The sequence below is a fragment of the Ptychodera flava genome, chromosome 16, assembly GCF_041260155.1.
Source record: "Ptychodera flava strain L36383 chromosome 16, AS_Pfla_20210202, whole genome shotgun sequence".
NCBI classification, from domain to species: Eukaryota; Metazoa; Hemichordata; class Enteropneusta; family Ptychoderidae; genus Ptychodera; species Ptychodera flava.
The window spans coordinates 4,161,216-4,181,413 of NC_091943.1; the positions used below are offsets into that span (position 1 = coordinate 4,161,216).

At 36.4% G+C, this 20,198-nt stretch overlaps 2 protein-coding genes across 2 annotated transcripts; both read right to left on the reverse strand.

Moving 5' to 3' along the window:
• Positions 1-1,939: 1,939 nt before the first annotated feature.
• Positions 1,940-5,233, reverse strand: LOC139152559 (V-type proton ATPase subunit G-like). Its single transcript, XM_070725775.1, has 3 exons — positions 5,092-5,233; positions 4,337-4,437; positions 1,940-3,224 (listed from the first exon to the last, which is right to left on the reverse strand). Exons 1-3 carry the CDS (start codon positions 5,171-5,173, stop codon positions 3,057-3,059), a joined length of 351 nt encoding a protein of 116 aa, XP_070581876.1. The 5' UTR covers positions 5,174-5,233; the 3' UTR covers positions 1,940-3,056.
• Positions 5,234-8,348: 3,115 nt separating this feature from the next.
• On the reverse strand, positions 8,349-20,176 carry LOC139152560 (delta-aminolevulinic acid dehydratase-like). The gene is made up of 8 exons (XM_070725776.1): positions 20,044-20,176; positions 16,491-16,638; positions 15,506-15,641; positions 14,864-14,947; positions 13,557-13,645; positions 12,765-12,908; positions 11,423-11,509; positions 8,349-9,191 (listed from the first exon to the last, which is right to left on the reverse strand). Exons 1-8 carry the CDS (start codon positions 20,160-20,162, stop codon positions 9,000-9,002), a joined length of 999 nt encoding a protein of 332 aa, XP_070581877.1. The 5' UTR covers positions 20,163-20,176; the 3' UTR covers positions 8,349-8,999.
• Positions 20,177-20,198: the final 22 nt, after the last annotated feature.

A 20,198-nucleotide genomic window follows, 5' to 3' on the forward strand; every position in this document is an offset into this window, starting at 1 on the left:
CTGACGACACAAAGTTATACTAGTAGCACGAAATTTAATTCAGGAAGCGAACGAGTGAAATAATTCATGGATATGGTGTCGAACTGGGGAAAAATGTTGTTAGGTGATATTTTGAACAGCGCCCTCTGAGGCCAGCATCATGTCAATGTACACTCATTCTAGTTGTTCTGTGGTGGACAGGATTTCACTGGCAATTGACTCTGACAAAAATGTAACAGTTCTTTGCCAGAATTAGAAAATTTTCAGTGGTGTTTTAAAGGGACAAAGACGGCCATTTTTCATGAATTTTGTTTGATACAAAATAATACTTACATTGTTTGGCATGTTGAAAGATAATGAATGGGTGACCATGCATATATTCGACCCCGGTTTTAGACTAATTAAGTGAAGCCATCGCAAAAATTTAATCAATGGTCATGACCATTAATTCATTTTCGCGATGGTTTCATATTAATATTGGCTCTAAATAATAAACATTTAATGAACAATGAACATTCAATGAACAAGATCATGGTAAAGCCCTAAATGCCAACTATATCAGTTTTTAAATATTTTTGACAAGTAAAAAAGGGCCCATGCTGATCACAAATTTCATTCTATTACTGAGCATATATATTCACATCCTCTATAGGTAAATGTTTATAGTTTCAATCATGATTGGTAGAAATATTGCTAATTTCACTGTGCCTATTTGTATAGCTTGCGAAAGTCTTCATTTATTTGGAAAAATATGTATTTTGGTGTACATGTATTTGTGATGAAATTGTGATGTCATTTGGAATGAGCCCTGTGTAAAAAAAAATGTTAAAAGTTTAAGGTGGCTAACACAACAGATCCTTTCCTACTGGGTCATGTCAATGTATCCCTGCAGAACGAACTCTGATTATCATTTTGCTTCAAAGTTTTCGGAACATGTGAATGCCTATTTTATTCTTTTGTTTGTCATACATGTCAAGTGGTACAAATGATTTAGCTTCTTTGTGGTATTCTTCTTTGATTGAAAAGCATTCTTTCTAGTCTGTAAAATCATATATTCCACAAAATATAGTTCTATCAAATGGTGATATCATATGACAATGCAGTCTGAAAAAAAAATTTGAATACGAAATCATTTCTATACTTTTGCATACCAATGCATGGAATTGTTAAAATTGTCAATATGTTAAAATAAATCTTAACTTATTGGTTTATGTTAGCTGAGGTTATGACTGTCCTTGGTGCAATCATTTTGCACAGCTCATCTAATACAGCGCCCTCTACAGGGATTGCAAAGTAAATGACCTTGGGAATGTCACTATCATCACTATATCATGTGATGTTAGTGTGAGGGCATCTGAGTGTTTCAAACTAGTAATAAACCTTCACTGCATAGTTATTGTATATACAGCTAACTGGGACCAAAAATAGTTTCTGGTCATTGCCGGTGTCTCTGAGAGACCTGCATATCTTTTTTCAACTTTTCAGGTGTGTTCAACAAAATGCTCACCATAGTGTTTCCAGTCTACCGACACCACTACCTAAATAATTCAAAATGAAAGACAGACAGCTGTTGTGGTAATCACATACCAAAGTTGTTGAGAAAAGAGAAAACGGAAAAATGACAAAGACCCGAAAAAAATTTCATTTTTCTTGTCATTAGTTCATTACTTGGGAAGAATCAATTTAGGGAGTTCATGGCATCAGATTTATACAATGCAAGATCCGAGGTACATGAATATCCACATTGATTAAGGGTCATTAGCATAGAATTTTAATACCGAAACAATGCTCATTAATGTAATCTGCATATTTGAATATCATTATATCTCGCATCTTGCACTAATAGATCAGATTAGCCTGTATGTCATTGATAATCAAAACTGTATCATGTTTTTGTGATTGAATTTGAAAAATTTACCACAGAAGCTGAACATTAAAGAAATTAACTGAACAATGTCAATTCACATTGAAATAAAATTTATTCACTTGAATATCATGATTGCACACCCAATGTTTTCTCAATCAAGCTTTCGTTTATTCATCAACAGAATATCGGGAAATAATTCTGTACATTATATCAAACTGAGATAACTTCACATTAATAAGACTACGGATGTTAGTATTTTTCAGTTTTGACAGGGTTTGAGGTAAATACTGAAACAAAGCTATTTTTAACACCCTGATGTGTCTGTTATTACCATGACACTGTGGTGACCTTTGACACAGTAATGTACAACCACTATTTCCATTACTTTCACAATTGCATAGAACATAATGGTTACTTTATACTAAATGTCAACGAAAGCAAGGAACATAAAAATCACAACTCATAAACATGGAAAATCAGAAATGGAAGTTTACATGACACTAACATAAGACAGGTGATTGGATATCAAATTTGTTCATGTGAAAGCTGCTTGTAGATCTGGTATTTTTCAATGTTACATCATCAATTGACAATTCATTGTGTATACTTTACAAATACTGAAACTTCATTTTTAACAAACCTACTCACCAATGCAGGAACCAAGGCTACTCAGCTTTATGGTATTTGTCTAACAAGATATACAAATAACCACTGATATTGCTCAAACTATCTCTAACATATATGTCACTGTGTATCAAATGTAAGGCAAGATAAAATTCCATGCTAGAGCTTGTTTTTATAGCTATGTTCAATTCCACTTTTTCCCATTTCAATACGACTGCCTCTATTGTATAGTTGTCTTACACTACAAAGAAACACTGACATCATTTATTCATGAAAAGACCCATAACCTTTACCATTCAATCAAAGCTGTATACATAATTTCTGATATGCTACAACATGCCAGCCTAGACTGAAAAAAAATCTCCATAATTTATACATTTCACTTACTATACACGTATTTCAATGAACACTGATTCTAAAGTCCATGTAACTTTCCATTTCCTTGGATTTTGTCATTGAGAACTCACAGTCAAACAAAATACAAAGAAATGGGGGAGGTGAGATTGTTGGCCTAGGATACACCTATTCTCTGTAAACTGTACAGATGCTAGAGTTCATCACATGAAACCATGGTTACTTGGTCTGCCTATACTCGAAGATTCTGATGAACTTCTGGTTTGATATCATAGACTAAGGTCAGCAATTTATCCAGGACGACTTCTTGGTTGTCTTGCACTGATTTGTTGAGTTCCACAATTCTCTGCTTAGTTTGGATTTCTACCTCCCTGGCTTTGTCATCCTTTGACCCCAAATGCTGAAATGTGAGAGAGAGAAACAAAAATTATGGTCGGTCAAACTACCATATCAGCCATATATTTCTTTTATCAGGTAGATATTTCCATTGTCAAGCCTGACATTCTGTCAAAGGGTTGTAATAAAAGGTTACATATCTTGTATATCAAGCACTAAGCAAACACAGGTACACCACCTGTAAATTATAAAATGGGCAGTTCTTGTAAAAGTTGCATGTCAATTGAATGTACCAGTACTACACTACACTACTATCATTCAAAGACTACATCAGATTGTCCAAAATTCTTGTGATGATTTCTTCCTTCTTTAATCAATGATAACTATTTCCTTCTTTATAAAACACAAAATGCAACAAATTTGAATCACTCTGGTGTTCCTATTTTTCACTGAAAGTTTAGTTGACTTTTCCAATCAATAAATATTGCATAGTAAACATGTTCTTTGGGATGGAAAAGCTGGGTTACACAGTAACCTATACTGGATATATTTAGAATTATTTTTTTTTCCTAAAATACTGCTTCATTCAAATTCTACAATAATGGCTCTGAACCCAAAAATTCTGAAAATTTTTTATGCTGAAACCAGCAAATGTATAGTTGCTGAGGAGAAAACTAAATTCATATTGATATATTGGTGGAAATAAATTAAGTATCAAAAAGTTTTCTCGCAAAAATACAGCTTAGATTAATTAAACCTAATCTGCCATTCTGACAAAGCACTTCTCATTTTGACAAAAAAGTTCAGTACTATTCATTGCACCGAAAATAAATTAATCCACATGATCTGTGTCAAGGAAAATGATAGCAATATTTGAGATTTTTATTTCAGATAAGTGGGTAAAATAGGATGCTGTTGAAATTTATTCTTGTAGCTGACATATATCAGTGAATAAATTAACAAAATTACACTATACTAAACTGATATTGAACTAAATAGAACTGACATTTTCTGTAAGTCTGTAAAATATGTAACTATGTATGTAATACAAACAAGTGAAAACATCATCCTTCTCATAATGTGATCAACTAGAGTACAATATTTTGAAATAATGAAGGCCATAACTTCTCAAACCATGATGATTTTTTTCAAAGTATACAGGAGTTTAAGAGTCACCTTCTCTTGATGATGAACAAACTGCTTTTCCCTTTCTCGTCTGTAAGATTCTATTTCAGACTGTGCTTCTTCCTTGGCCTGCTTCAGCCTCCTGTTCTTTTCTGTTAAAAACAGATGAAAGACTTTGTAAGTGATCTATATCATTAGAAGGGATGATTCAAATCATGCACAATGTCTAAATTTAGTAACTGTTTTAAATAACAGGGTACCACTGTTTCATAGAACATTTCATTCATGATCATGTTCCATATTATAAGGCAAATTTCGACATGAATCTTGTGGATATCTGCTAGAATATAATTGAAATTTCTACACGAATTTTTTTTTTTTTATAAACGGTTTTAATGATTATTTCAATGTGATCATGGAATTTCAAGGTGATATCACTAGCTTCTGATATATTTCCCGGCTCGTTCGATACCTCCATTTTTTCATCTCGGCTATCGTGTGAACAGTCACGCTCTATCGTCTACAAAGATTAACACTGCAATACAGGGCCGTAAAAATGTACAAAGGGTAACATTGTCCTATCACCTTCGCCCTTACTAGCCTATCACCCCCACTTAATCATCACAACTATGGTATTTTTACCCACATTTGACCCTATTTACGGAGTCCCAAGTCAGGCGAAGCTACGTGATTTTCACTGAAAGTCGCCGACGCTACATATTACCATTTTGCGGATCAAATTGATATCCACGGTTTCTGAAAATTTACACATAGCTTCTTAATTATCAAAGGCCCTGGTTACTTACTTTTCCTTGCGTCTGCAACCTTCTCAGCAGCTTTTTTCTCGGCCTGAAGCAGTTGTTGAATTCCCGTAGTCTGAGCAGCCATTTTGATCCTTACTTATCACGTGATTCTGACGAACGAACGCTTTTGACCCCAAACAGCGCCGCCAACGCTAATTACATGTCAATGATTTATGGTAATCAATAGCAGGCCTATATATTCAAATACAGTTTGCCTAAACATTGATACCGGTGATGTGACTGTAAAAAAAAACCCAAAAAAACAGAGAGAAGGCAGTGGACAAAAATCAGTACATTATAAATTTGTGGATACATAAAAATTAATGACAGACTAAAATTTTAAATTTGGGTTTAAACAAATAGTGCTTTTAATTAGTAAATATTTTATGGTGTCAGAATGTCTCTGTAATACGCAAATGACACCTCAAACAAAACCAGTAAAACTATCAGTCAAAATCATAAGGGATGCTAAATTTGTTTGTTTTAATTTTTCTTACTCACATTCAACACTTAGAGCTTGGGATACAGGATTTCTACACTACTCAGGGCAAGATACTACGGATAAATTTGTTCTGAATTTCCTTTATGTTGTTTACTTCATTTTCCAATTCAGATAATATACTTACTTTAATGGCAAAATTTCCAAAGGGATGATGCAAAAGTCACTACTTATATGAAGTTAAAACGCTGAATTCAACACAGTTTTAATGACAAAAATTATGTTTCCAAATATATGAACAAAAAGTAAATTTTCACAATTGAATCATCAAGTAATAATTATACATTGCAAGAGCTTTTTTGAGCACCACAACTTTCTTCAGAGGAGTTTGCAAATACCTGTTTGAGCAGTTTAGAAATAATAGAATTTTTTAGTTAAAGAAAAGAAACAATAGAATGCAGAAATCCAGAGCATTTTAGGTTTTCATTACACTGCCACGACAATAGCATCTCTTTAATTTAACAGTAAATATTATCAAAAGTTCTCTGTCTAGGTCAGTCCTTTACAGAAAATCGTGTAATCATTACCTATCAAAAAGGCATCACTGATACACTGATGAACAAACGTTACCAAAATAGTATCTTAATGCTCTGACTCAAACAAATAATGGCGTCCGATCTACCAACCTGCTGACTCCCCTGCATCAGGAATGGAATATCCCAGAACCTTGATATCAAATTGAACTACAGTTTTGAATCAGTTGCCACACACTTGCTATTGAGGTATGTCTTACATGTGTCATTGTGAAGCTTAGGACAACAAGGCAGAATAATGCATGCCATGGTATTACGGTACGGAAAGCAACCATCTTCAGTATAAAAGGACTGTAAGAACAGTATGATCGTTATAAGGTCGCAAAAATTGGCTGGTAAGAAGTTCATCAGGTACATAATTGCGAGGATGACTATTTTGGGGTATGGTCACTGATGAGCTAGCAAATCAGAGAAGTTATTGATGTTGCCCCTTTTGTGTTGGATAAGCATGCATCTCTCTTGGTCTGAACATATTGACAAGATAAATAGGATTATTCGGAAGAAATGTGGAATTTTGTACAGACTCAGATCCATTTTACCTTTACACATTTTGTTACTTTTGTACAATGCATTTATACTTCCCCACATCAGCTACGGCCTAGAAGTCAGGGGAAGTACGTACTCTACACGCTTAAACTGTATCTTAGCAGCCAAGAAAATCATTGTTCACACGATGATGTTCAAATCAACCACAGACCACTCAGCTCCCTGTTTCACTCATAATAACATTCTTGATATTAATTTTTAAACTCCATAAATTCCTCCTAGGTTCCTTCGTTTACAGCTTGATTCACAAGCGTACCACATACATTATCAGATTACTTCAGTGTCAGTTGTCATGACTATAATACTAGAAATTGTCAACTTCAAAACCTACGTCCATATCATGCAATGACAAATTCAGGCCAGTTTGCTGTTTCTTTTTCTGGAGCAAGAGTTTGGAATGACATGCCTTTTTATATAAAGTCCACAAAGTCTCTACATAACTTCAAACAAATTTTTAGACAATATTTGATCAATCTGTAACAGGTTTCACTTTTGCCATGTAGTAATTTAGTGATCTTCCATGATATTGTAATTATTTCAGCACTTTTCTATTATTTACTCAAAGAACTATTTGTTATTGTTATGAGCCCTCTTTGCGTTTTTTCAGACAAGCTACCATGACAGGGTTTGGGCTAGACTAGCTGTAAGCTATTTCCCAACTCCCCATTTACCCTCTACTTTGTTATTTTCTCCCTCTCAAGTTCATGTGTCATGTAGCTGACTTTTTCAAATCGGGTAAATAAACCAATTATTATATGTAACGTTACAGGGATAAGCCGCTCATTTTTCAGCTCTTTTCATGGATTTTGTTTGATATGAAAAGTAGTTTGTGTTGTTTGACTTGAAACATGCAGAAATACTGGTTAACTGTGTACATCGTCAACTCTGCTTGCAATCAGACAAGATTGAAAATCCAGTGAAACATTTTATGCTCTGCATCAAAAAAGCAAGATCAAAAATTAAAGTGTACAGCTCTCACAATGCATGGCTGAACAAAGCTTGGACCTCATGCAAGCTTTTGCAATGAAATCTCAATTGGCGATGCCTTTTATACACATGAGGCTACAAGCTATCCCTTAAATAGTGGCAATGCATTTTTTGTCATAGAAAAGCAAGCCAGAATAGGAAATATCCATTTTATCTTGAGGCGACAAACAAAATCATGTGTGCATTCAGCAAAGCCGTAATTTTTGGCATTAAATTTGCAGTTACGTACTTCCTACTACGTACGTACGTTATTTTGTACACGGAATGACTTTATATATCTATTCCATATTGTCTCGACATCACAAAAAGGTCAAAAGAGAGAAACTTTTTCCCTTTATGCTCAAGCAGTCATTATAATTTATGAGTGTATTGAAAGTGTTTCCAAGTTGAACAACAAAAAAATTGAAACAATTTATACAGAAATTTTTACTGTGTATGTTACCGTACTCATAGGGTCATGGCAATCAGATATGTGAACATATGATCATATTTATTTTATGTATTGATAAGCAGATTATCAATTGTGCTAAGAATTTATAAGAATCTCAACAGTGCCTCTTACAGGCAACTTTCCTTTTCTTTCCTGATTTCCAAATATTTCCTCTGTAGTATACAGTAACAAACAATACTGGGACTTACAACTGCACCATTGGGTTAAAAATACACTGAATCACTGACAGAGACACGATGTAAAATACTATTTCTCAGGCTCTTTATTAGATTCTCAAAAATACAATTTTCTTGACTCAACAAAATTTGGAAATATATATATATATACTGGTTATAAAACAACCGTATTTGAAAACTTACTTATGAATTTCGTGCAAAAAAATATGACTTGATTTATTCCAGTTGAAGTCATGACAATTTCACACAGAAGCTGTGTAGAAATGATACTTCCTTTGGTGAATGTCCATGATGTCAGTATGAAAGTTCATTTATGCTTTAATATTCCCGACATTGACAGGCCTGTCCCATCCTCCATTATAAGCATTCCTCGAGAGAAATCATGAAAATTTGGATTACACATTTTGAATGAGTATGGCATCATTCAAATCAGTCTACACCAGTTTATCACAGCCCCTCGGTGATGGAAAGACTGTGACTTTATCCACCAAAGACCACAGTTTTCTTCACCAATCCATCAAACATAAACACAGCTGCTGGATACGTCTGTGTTCTTGGTTTATCAAGAATTTAACACATAACAGTGTTCACAGCGTTCAGTTTTGCCACACTAGGATCAGTTTTATTGAGTGAAATGTAACAACTGAAGGCATGAAATAAACAGAATCTGATCACTAAATTTCCATCTCTATGTATCATTGCACGTCAAGCTGGTCAGGTTATTTCTCTTGAAACCAATCTAATAACATCGGTGTGTAATACGTGATGATTATATCAGCTCCAGCTCGCCTCATACCAGTAATTGCTTCAATCACAGCTCTTTTAAGATCCAAGGCCCCAGCTGAAGCTCCATGGTACAACATAGCATATTCACCGGATACCTGGTATACAGCCAGTGGAATTGAAGGATACTGCATGGAGACAAAATAAATGACAACATATGTGCCAAGATTTTAATGGTAAATTTAATTTTTCGTGGATGATCTAAGTAAACTTTGTTCACAGTAAATTGACATGCAGGATATAACATGCTGAGCTTTCATGACTTCGTATAATCTTTTATTTAGCACTTGAATGAACAGTTGGGCAACACCTGTTAAAGTAGTATGCACCTCGAAAGTGAAAGACTTAAACTTTTGCTCTAACTTTCCTCAAGGAATCTTTCAATCATTCTCTTTCAAAATCAAGAATAAAAATAGGGGGTCACCGTGCAAATTTGGTACCAGAGAAACAAATTACCCAAGATTTACCGATATTTGAAATTCAAAATGGCCGCCATCCCTGTGTTAACTCTATGGAGAAAAATAAAATTTTCGAATTTCGAAAAACTAAGTCGGTGAAAAGTTTTCTTACACCAAGAGCTTTAAATGAACCCCCACATGTGGTATATCAGAAAAGAATTGTAAAAGTTTGAGAGTCCGAATGTCGTCCCCGAGGCGCGTTCTACCTTAAAGACCCTTCAATATGGTTCAAGGATAAAGCCTTGAGTTCACTTGGCAAACCTGTGGATTATAGAGCCCTGATCTAGAATGGCAACCTTGTTAAGGATACAACCCTGATTTCAAGTAGCAACCCTGTGAAGTATAAAAGCCCTGATTTGGCATGGCAACCCTGTCAAGGACAAAGCCCTGATTTTAAGTGGAAACCTTGTCAATGATCATGCCCATTGATTTCAAGTGGCAACCCAGTACATAAAGCAACTCTTCACATCAGCATTTATTCAATGACTATAGAGCTGACAAAGGTTACTTGTAGTACAAAACTGTGGAGAAACTGCTGAGTTTCCTCGAGGAATTAATTGTTAGGAATATTGAGGAATTATGTTATGCTTCAGTTAAAACAGTTACTGATATTTGATAACGACATCCTTAAGCTTATACCGTCCACAAAAATTTAGTTTTGGATAATTTTAAAAATTTCATTATGTATTTGGTTTGTTCCAGGCAGTTGAAACTCACAGGTATATTTGACACTATACTAATACTGAAATGTGGCGATGGTCTTACGTTGTGCAAGTCTGTATATGACAAATGGACAACTTTTAATGCAAAAATTTCATGTTTTCAACATTTTTATCAAGCTGACACTAGCATATTAAAACTTCCTTATGCTTGAAACAAATTAGATAGAGAGTGAGCATACATAAATAATATTTGTACTGTATCGCACTTACATCAATTATTTATATGGAAAAAATGACTTTGTCACAGTATTGTTACACTGTGAGTCATTGTTATCAGAACAGTCAACATCAAATGACATGCTACACGCTTATTCAACACAAAAACGTTATGATCTTTTTATACACAGCCATAATCACTGAACTCATGAACATGAAGTTTCAAGACACATTTAAAGTGTCTTGGAAGGTGCATAAGAGTTGTTCTGAGGATATTCAACAAACACTACCTGATAATGCATGGATCAGAGAACTTGTATGCATTATTATATCATACTAGCATATTGATGGCGCAAATACAGCGATCTGATTGGTCGAGACGCGAAAAGATTTGTGGTATATTCGTGATATGTCACGGCTGGCAAACGCGTGAGCTCTCGGCAAGTGCAAAAATCCTCTTTGTGACATTCCACGCCAGAATTTCAATATACTGTTATGATATAATAGCAATAACTCACACCCAGCGACGGTATACCACTCGATTTTGACCAGTCCACTTCATATATTCACTCGCTATCGCTCGTGCATGTACGTCGTGAACTGGTCAAAATCTCGTATACCGTCGCTTGGTGTGCTTTATTGCTTAATTGCATTACAGCAAATAGCGCCCTCACATGTTTAAACAGTAACTTGTGAATACCTCTCCACACACAACAAATGTTACACAATTACATAATTCCTTCATGTTTGTCGTGATATTTACAAATGAATGAATGAATCCATTTATGTATGTCTGCTTAACTTGATATATCAAACAATCTATGTAATTTTTGAGATTAAAAGCCACAAGACCTACATATTTACGTACACTAAACTCACTTTGCAGAAAGGAAGGAAAGTTTGAAAATTGAATAATAATTAAAAGAAAAATGAATAAAAGAAGTAAGTCAACTTTGAAGTTAACATTGTTGGTTTGCAAAGATATAACATTTCACACTCCTTGACATGCAATTTGCTACCAACCTTGTCTTTCGTTTGTCGTACTATGTCCAAATAAGGCATGGATGGTTTTACCATCAAAATGTCAGCTCCCTCAGACACATCTCTGTCCTGGAAAGAAATTAAAATAGGCAGAGAAACATGAAAGGTCATTTCATAGAAAGATAACAGAGCTGTAGAGGAAAGTCGACAGCCGGCAAAAACAAGCCACTACTTTGCCTTTCTGTAATGTCTACTTTTTCACAGAAAAGGAAAACTTTCTCCCATTCCTTCAAGTCCATCACTCGGCTCCATTATCAACTCAACTGCCAATTTTGGAATTGTTGCCTTCTCCTTTTGCAAACATGTCTCAATTTCAACAAGTGCACTGCATATCTGCTGTTTTGGTGACATGAATCATATTTTAGCAGACTCATTGCACATTGCAATCTTACTTGATTTGAAGCAGAGTCAAATATTTGTCAGCTGTATTTGATCTCTAATATGGGGTTCACATCTAGGCCCAGGGCCGGCCAGAACTAATCCGGCAGAATGTGAGAAGATAAGCTAATCTTTTGTCCGCGTTCACATTACGTTCAACGCTGTCCTAGCAGCGAGCCTGCAGCGGGATTTACTGCAGGTCTGCTGCCCATAATCTGGCTAAGTTCTTCGTAAAACATACAGGTCTTTCTTCCCCGACCGCTTGTCCTATTATTATCAGAAACTTTTTTGAATTCGGACTTCAAATGTTTCATCTTACGTTTGCATTGATCTGGGCTACGATCAAACCCTAGCCCTGCGTACGATGCTGGTGTGGTGAGCGGGGCGATTAGCTGTAGCGGAACACACAGCATCGTACAAAGGGCTAGATCAAACCCATGCTCTGACAAATGCTGTGAGATGATATTGTAGGCGATTCGATCCCTTGACGTGCCGTCCATCAGATTTTTCACCATATCTTCGTTCCAAATGCCTAAAAGACACTTGATTTCTTCCGTAGCCTAGTTGACTCCTCGACTCGCCATGTCTAAAATGATACTGAATCGTCGAATAGGTCAAAGACTACACTGCATGTCAACTACAGAGGGCGTCAACTGGGACCTGAGTCGGACAAAGCGCGTTCACATATGCTGCTTACTGCTCGGCCAGAGACCTGAGTCGGCCACAAACCACCCCTCTCGACTAGGACAGAAATTGTCCGGACAGTGGCCGGCCAGAACCGTTCACACCTGTTTTTTTGGTCAGCCACGAACCTGGCTAGGACAAGGGCTTAGTCTTTTTTGGCTAATGTGAACGGCCCTTGAGGCTAACTTTAAACTAGAAGAATTTGAAACGACAATGATTCTTTGTTCAATGGAAAGAGATGTATTTTTTCCATGATAGTTACCACAGCTCTTGCTGCAAGTCCTCGTGATCCTGGTGGAAGTTGATAACATCGTCTGTCACCAAATGCCGGGGCTGATTTTGCTGCATCTCGGAACGGTCCATAAAAACAAGACGCAAACTTTGCACTGTAACTCAAAACAGAAACCTGCAAAAGAAAAAGCCATCTACAATTTTGCTCTCTACATACATGCTATAAAATCTGGTAATGCACTGAATGATCTGTAAGTTGGTGAACATTTTTGCTCGCAGTACACAGCTAAAAACACTTGGATACAGAACATAAAACTGACTGAAGTCTTTCTCTACTAGCTGTGGCCATATGGGACAACAAACACTACATGATCATAAGAATCATAGACAGGCCCTCTCCTGTCTATGCCATGAACATCATGAAACCAGTCTATCTGCATACTGACAGTCTAAACTGTCTTCTGCAATGGGAACTATTGACAATAAAAGGCAGTTTATGATTTGTAAGTTTCACAAGTTTGACAAGTTTGTAATTGTTAAGTTTACTATGAGGATTGCAGTGAACTCTTTCTTATGAATACAGTAAACTGACTGAGAAGACCAAGTCACCACTTTTCCAATGTTTAGTTCATTTTGACTTCTTTTCCCAATATTCTTTTCATGCCGCTTGCCTATCCTGCCTCTTACTGAGTGACTGCTTTTCAAATGGAGGTGTTGACAGCTACTGACATTCAAACATGTTCGATAACAAATAAAAAAATACGACATGAACTCATACATCTTTTGTAAATTTTTTGGAAACAGCAGTTTCTGGTTTACGTACCTTACTGGCTAATCCATTAGCTTGTAATATCTGTTTAATAGCACCTACTCTCCCATCCATCATGTCGGAGGGCGCTATAATGTGACAGCCTTTTAATATGAGTTGAAAGGAAAGCAGTTTAATTTAATAGATCATATGTTAACACTGCAAGACTAGGAATTTTTGTCTTTCTTCAAAGCATTATCGTAATGAATGCAACTCAACATGTCTCACTCATCATGCAACTATGTCAATTACTTTTGATGATTGATGATTCCTCACAAACAATCAAAGAAAGCTGGATTATCAAATTTAATGACAATGGTTTTTCATTCTGTTTTCCACCAAGGTACCTTGGCTACATGAACACATTTTCCCAATCTCCATACAGAGATTGTAGTGGCGTGGAAAATTAAAACATAGCTAGGGAGTCTCAGCAGTAGCCACACTAATCTCTGCTATGGGCAACGGATTTCACCAACTTTTCGGGTATTGCGCGTTTTCCATGATGTACATTTTTTTGTCTTTTTATACATAATACTTCGAACCCCACCCAAAAAATTAGATAAATGAATAATACACTAGTTTCAATACCGATACTTGATTCCATGAACACTTGCAAAACATAGACCTTGCTCTAGGTTATACGGATGTGAATCGATGATTCAAAATGTATGCCGCAATGGCTTTGCAGATGCGATTTTAAAAGTTTTAGCAGATTATTTATTATTTTTACTTATGTATAACGTATTATTTTTACCAGTGTGCAGAAATTGCAATCTCTAGCTAGATAGCTGCTATCAAAATCTGCTATATCCGCAATGTTTATTGAGCCAGTTGGGTGCGCGCAGGACTGAAAGAAGTCCCAGTTTGGAATATTCAAATTTGCCTGCAGCAGAGATTGGTGGGGGCACGCTGTCAACAACATCGAAACCCTCTAGCTTGGTTCGAATTATCCACGCAGCACTGCTGCCCCACAGTGCTTCAATCTCTGTGTGGAGATTGATATTTTCCATTACCATTATTTTGATTTTTATGTATTTTTGTTTATTTCATACTCTTGTAAGCGGGATGTGCTTTTATAAGTTTTCAGTGAAACAGAAAAGAAATAATGATCAATGAAATCACAATGCTGGCACCAATGTATTGAACTCCTTTCATGAAACTGGTAATGATCATCATGTCTAGAACTTCACAGGAATTACGACAGTCACGCCGCCAGAGATCTCATCCTATAACCTTACCAGGGCCTAATCGAATACAAGAAAATGCTTAGTGAATACCATTCGGCCAAAACAACTTCAATTAACATTTAATTCCTTTCTCACCTGCTTTTGCATATGCTAATGAGACTTCAGCCAATCGTTGAATACTTGCAGTGTTATTGATAGTACCATCTTCATATAAAATACCTGTATCAAAGATAAGATTAAGAAACAAAGACAAGTGCTCATGATCATCTATACATCAATACCATAAAATGCTTCTTTCAAAAGGGTTTTTCACTGTCATAATCATTACTAATTTATTTTTCAATAACAACTTAAATAATATCATATAATGTAAATTTTTATCATTGCAAATACTTAACAAATATTTATCATTTTGAAATGGAAAAACAAGAGAACTCTGGATAAAATCAATGATACATTTCTGTCATTATATTGCTTTCTCATATTGTTACAGCTACTTTGATCTTCAGTGTAACTTGCAAAATATTAGCAGATATTCATCTTCTTTATTGTTGTGTTTAATTACATCCAGAAACAGCGTTTCATTCTTGTTTCATCAAAGATACTTAGGAAATTACAAGGAAACAAACATGATAATTATCAATCTTCCCATTTCATTTCTTGGTTGTTTGGTTTCCAACATCAAAAAGCAAAAACTTTGAATGTTCCGTTGTACACATTATTTATCACTCTTACAGTTGTTTGGATTTAAAGAAGGAATTTTTATTATTTTCCTACCGCAATGTCCATGGTCTGTGTATGGACAAAGACAAACATCACATGCTATGACAAGTCCGGGAAATGCAGTCCTCAGTTTTTCAATGGCTTGGATAACAGGAGTGTTTGAAGTGTCTGCATGAGTTCCTTTGTCATCCTACACACATGAAAGAGAAATAAAACATTACTTCCATTTACTAGCCTATACTCAATAATTTATCAATACATTCATCAAAATTTATAATTATCAAATTAAATACTGCCATTTAAGAGGCAGTAGGGAGGTCATGAAGTCATTTATCCAGGTTTTCACATTGCTGATATACAAATATTACCAGAATTTTAAAGCCACTTACTAAAGTTACTGGACCTTAACAAAAATAATGAAGTCAAAAGGTCTCATAAATATAGTTGCTGGGTCAGACTTGCCAAATTGTGTAGGCTTGTTCATGTCTTAACAGAATAAATTAAAGAAATGAAGTTCCCCAAACACTGTCGTATTGATGGTGGTATTAATGCAAATTGATGAGCCATTAACTATGGTACCATGTGGACCTGAGCCAGTAACTATGGTACCATGTGGACCTGAGCAAGATACAAAATGTAAGCTGACACAGGCAAATTTATAGACAACTACCAAGTAACAAGTGGCCAAGTCCAAAGATAAGTAGCTCCTTTATTCATTTGAAATGGGACACATCAAGAATAAACACTGTCTGATGTTGTACGTTTGCAAAAATATTCTTTAATGAGATTAATTGCTTAATAAATCTACTTAGATCCTGGCTTCAGAAACACATCGTTTGTACATCTGAGGCTTTTTTGAGTGAATGGCACATCACCCGTAGGAATAAACGGCAGTAGGTTAAACACAGAAATAATCTATTAGCCACAACATCAGCTTACAATTATAACTGAACATTATTCCTGTTATTTACTATTTGTTTTCTTCAATTACAACACAGCCATAGCATAAAATGTGTGCAGACAAAGTATTGAAACAAACCTTTGGCAGTTTGGATGGAACACCAAAGAGCAGAACTGTTTTCAGTCCTTTATCCACCAGAGGTTTGACCGCTTCTTCTAATTTATTGACACCATATCTAGCTTGGCCAGGTAAACTGGCTATGTGCTCCACGGCATCATTTTCATCTCTGTTGAGATAGAAATACCAAACCATTTAACATACAAGCTGAAACATTGAAATTAAGAAATAGAAAATTGATTTAGATTTCCTAGTTTAACTCATTCAATATGTGTAATTCAGTTAAAACCTTTTCATCAAGTAACTATCAATTCAGCAATTAATTTATTTATTTATTTGTTTGTTTATTTATCTTAAAGTCATGTGCATGAGATGACATTGATATAAAGGAATCTAAAACTACAAATTAATACAGCCAATCTACTCCAAGGACTATAGAAACAGATGAAATTTTCATGGGCCAAACTTTGTATTTGAAAATTCATGAGAGCTCATTCATGAATCTTGCCACAACACACACTATGGAGTGGCAAGTGCATGACAAAACATACCTCAGAAGAGAAATGCTTCCTGAAACATATAAACTGCATATCAAAATTCTAGAAAATTAAAATTCTCATAGGGCTTTTTCCTAATGTAATCAAAACCTATCCTATTCAATCCTCTGAATTCTGGTATCCAATGAGTGTGTCAAGATGCAACCCTGAACTACACTTTCGCTCAAGACTTTCCTTCATGAAACTTTCAATGATTATCTTACCAAATCAGGAATAAGAATCAAGGATCACGATGCAAAGTTTGCTACTAGGGAAACAAATTACCTGACATTCCCCGATATTTGAAATTCACAATGGCCACCATCCCTGTGTAAACTCTATCGGGAAAATAAAATTGTCGATTTTCAGAAAACTTAAACGGTGAAAATTCCTCTTACTCCAAGAGCTTTAAAATGAGCCCCCACAAGTGGTAGATCAGAATAGAATTGTAAAAATTTGAGAGACTGAATATCTGTCCCTATATGCATTATACTTTAATTAACCCATAATTCACAGATTTAGATCTGAAAGATTAAATAAATCAAGGTTTTTTTGTTTTGGGCAGAAGAAAGTAAATGATTAGTATATCATGCAATCAGATTAGAAGACAGCAGAAATGTTACTAGGTCCCAAATTCTTTTACCAATGTTCCCAAACTTTGAAAAATACACTGAAATCAAATGGCATTGCAAAGTTTAGCTAACAGTAAAAGCCACAATAATAATTATTTCTTCACTGACTATATCAAAATAGACTTATTTGTAAGAGCAACTGAAAAATAAATTAATAAGAAAAATATTCCTGCATAGTCTTCATTGATTTAGCTACAGACCCGACCTGGAAAGAAGTGTGAAAAATATGGCAAGAAAATTGCTGATTCTGTTGATGAACAAAGTTCCAAAGAGAAGGTTAAAGCGCAGTGGTCGTCGCGCTGCGCATGCTCCTGAGGGGGTCCCCCCTTGTTGAAAACATATCCAAGAATGCCGCACTAGGTTACGGGTTGATTATGTTTGCGATATTGCCGCTTGTTAAAATGGCGGCTGATCTGTCACAAGCATACCAACTTACCAAATCTAACACGCAATAAAAGGTCAATTAATCTAAGTTAAATATCTGCTGAATATTGAACAGTAATTACACGCTGGATTGAGATCACATTTGATCATGATTTTCTTAAATCAGTTGAATGGGGCTCGCTCGAGCCATGGAGCTAAACACTTACCCGTATGCGTGTATATGCCAACAGACTATCAATGACCAGGCTCTGGTCTACGGCATCTTTAGCAAGGACGAGAACTTTCATTTCAAGAGGCCCAACAGGAGTACAATTGACAAAAACGCAAGCTACAGAAATCTACAGCTTGCAGAGCAATGCCCGCTGCAGCAAGAAGCATCTGTTCCGTGGTCTGCATGAACGTCGGTGTCAAGAGAACCGAGTATATGGTGCGCTACACTCGGCTGTGGAGAATCCAACTCCACTACGAAGTTTACCCCGTTGGGGGTGCAAACAAGAATTCCGAGTACAGGTATCAAGTCAAGCGAAGGACCTTTCATAGGTCTTCTTGTTATGTGGGGGTTATCTCATTTGAAAGAGGATTCAGACCTACCCGGCAATCAGGAGGTACAACAACGAAGTTTGCATAGCACCGGTAGGCCTACACTAGCTAGCTGTTGGATCTCTGCCATGACCATGCACAGGATCTCTCAATACGTCCCTATGTGTAGCCGTGCAATTTTCCTGCCAAATGCCGCGAAAACCCACTCGTTTTGTCTATTGTGTTCTGTCATTTGACTATTTCTTGCCACGTATTACTAGAAGAAGTAAGAATTGGTGATCGACAGTGGGCCGTGGGCCAAGTCATCGCCATTCTCGCAAGCCAGAGCATTTTTCCTGCTCTCGCCTTTCGGCGTTGGGTGATAAGACTCGCCGAAGAGGGCGTGTGTGTACGACGATGAGTCATCGCGGGGCCGGTACGTTGTGCAGCTGGTTGTGGGACCGGATTCTCTTATATCCGTGTACGTCAACGCGGTGACCTTCTCCCTTACCGAAGCAACAGCATCTCCCGTGTCCTGCTCTGGCTCGGCGATCATGGTCTCGAGTGTAATTTTTGTGTTAGGCATTGTGCTTGTTGCTGGTCTATGTATATATACACAATGTTGATCATTTTAGTGATGTATTTTAACAGTGCTGTACATAGCATTGTGTACAACCAGCGTGACCGCGCGCGATCAAACCCATTTGTTCACTGTGACTGCATGCAGTAAACTCAGCGACATAATGTGCAGAGTGTCTCAATGTTCGTAGCCTTATATGAGTTTATACCAGTAGATAGAAATACACCACTGAAGTTCGTTTCCGATCTTAATAGTTTACTATTGCATGATGTTGAGTCTTACAAAGACGTTAACAAAGTGAGGGACTGCTCCCATCATCTCACTCCGATTGAAGTTGAGAAGATTTATGTTTACAAACATTAATGTTTATCAACAAAAAATCGCGCACGCGCAGCGCGACGACCACTGCGCTTTAATTTGTGAAACTTTGCTAATTAGCGGAGAACTTCGATCTCGTTTTATTTAGCAAACTAGAAATCTGAGGTTTAATGTTTACATGCAAATTTCTTGGTCCTAATCTGTTATCTTCGATATCAGGCAGTAAAATTGATAAGAACACACATGGCTACACAAACAATGACGCACCATTATTTTACACGGTATGCTAATATTTGCATTTCGTTGATAACTCACACAGTCGGTGATAACTCAACAGCAGCACCTAAAGATCGATTCTTTTTTTAAAGTTTGGACAAATTTTTGCCAAGTTTGAGATTCAACTCAACGACCAGTACCACAAGTGTGGCCAACGCCGATTTCGGTTCACTAGTGGACTGGGTCAAACGTGTGATATGTATTCTTTCTACATCACATGCCCCATGTTTCTCTCTGCATGGAACATCTACATACCACAACCACAATTCTCCTTCTCGCACATCCTATGCATCTGCAAGAAACTCAGACATCAAAAGTGCATCCCTTACGTTATGAATAGTGGGTATATTAGGTTCGAACTGTCAAAAGTAGTTTGTGTCGTCTGCCACGATCTCAAAACATCGTTGGAGTACCCGCTATGCAGCATGTTGCTCACAGGAGCGGCCATTTTGAATGATGTCACCGGGGTCGATGATCTTCAAGA

Bases quoted from the DNA above. Each gene is read 5' to 3' on its own strand.
- LOC139152559 (XM_070725775.1), bottom strand. From the start codon at position 5,173: ATGGCTGCTCAGACTACGGGAATTCAACAACTGCTTCAGGCCGAGAAA. The intron at 4,438-5,091 runs GTAAGTAACCAG...TGTTTTTAACAG, and splicing joins GGTTGCAGACGCAAGGAAAA to AAAAGAACAGGAGGCTGAAG. The intron at 3,225-4,336 runs GTGACTCTTAAA...CTCACATTTCAG, and splicing joins TTGTTCATCATCAAGAGAAG to CATTTGGGGTCAAAGGATGA.
- LOC139152560 (XM_070725776.1), bottom strand. From the start codon at position 20,162: ATGGCCGCTCCTGTGAGCAACATGCTGCATAGCGGGTACTCCAACGAT. The intron at 14,948-15,505 runs GTAGGAAAATAA...TCTTTGATACAG, and splicing joins CACAGACCATGGACATTGCG to GTATTTTATATGAAGATGGT. The intron at 13,646-14,863 runs GTGAGAAAGGAA...TCATATTAAAAG, and splicing joins ATTAGCATATGCAAAAGCAG to GCTGTCACATTATAGCGCCC.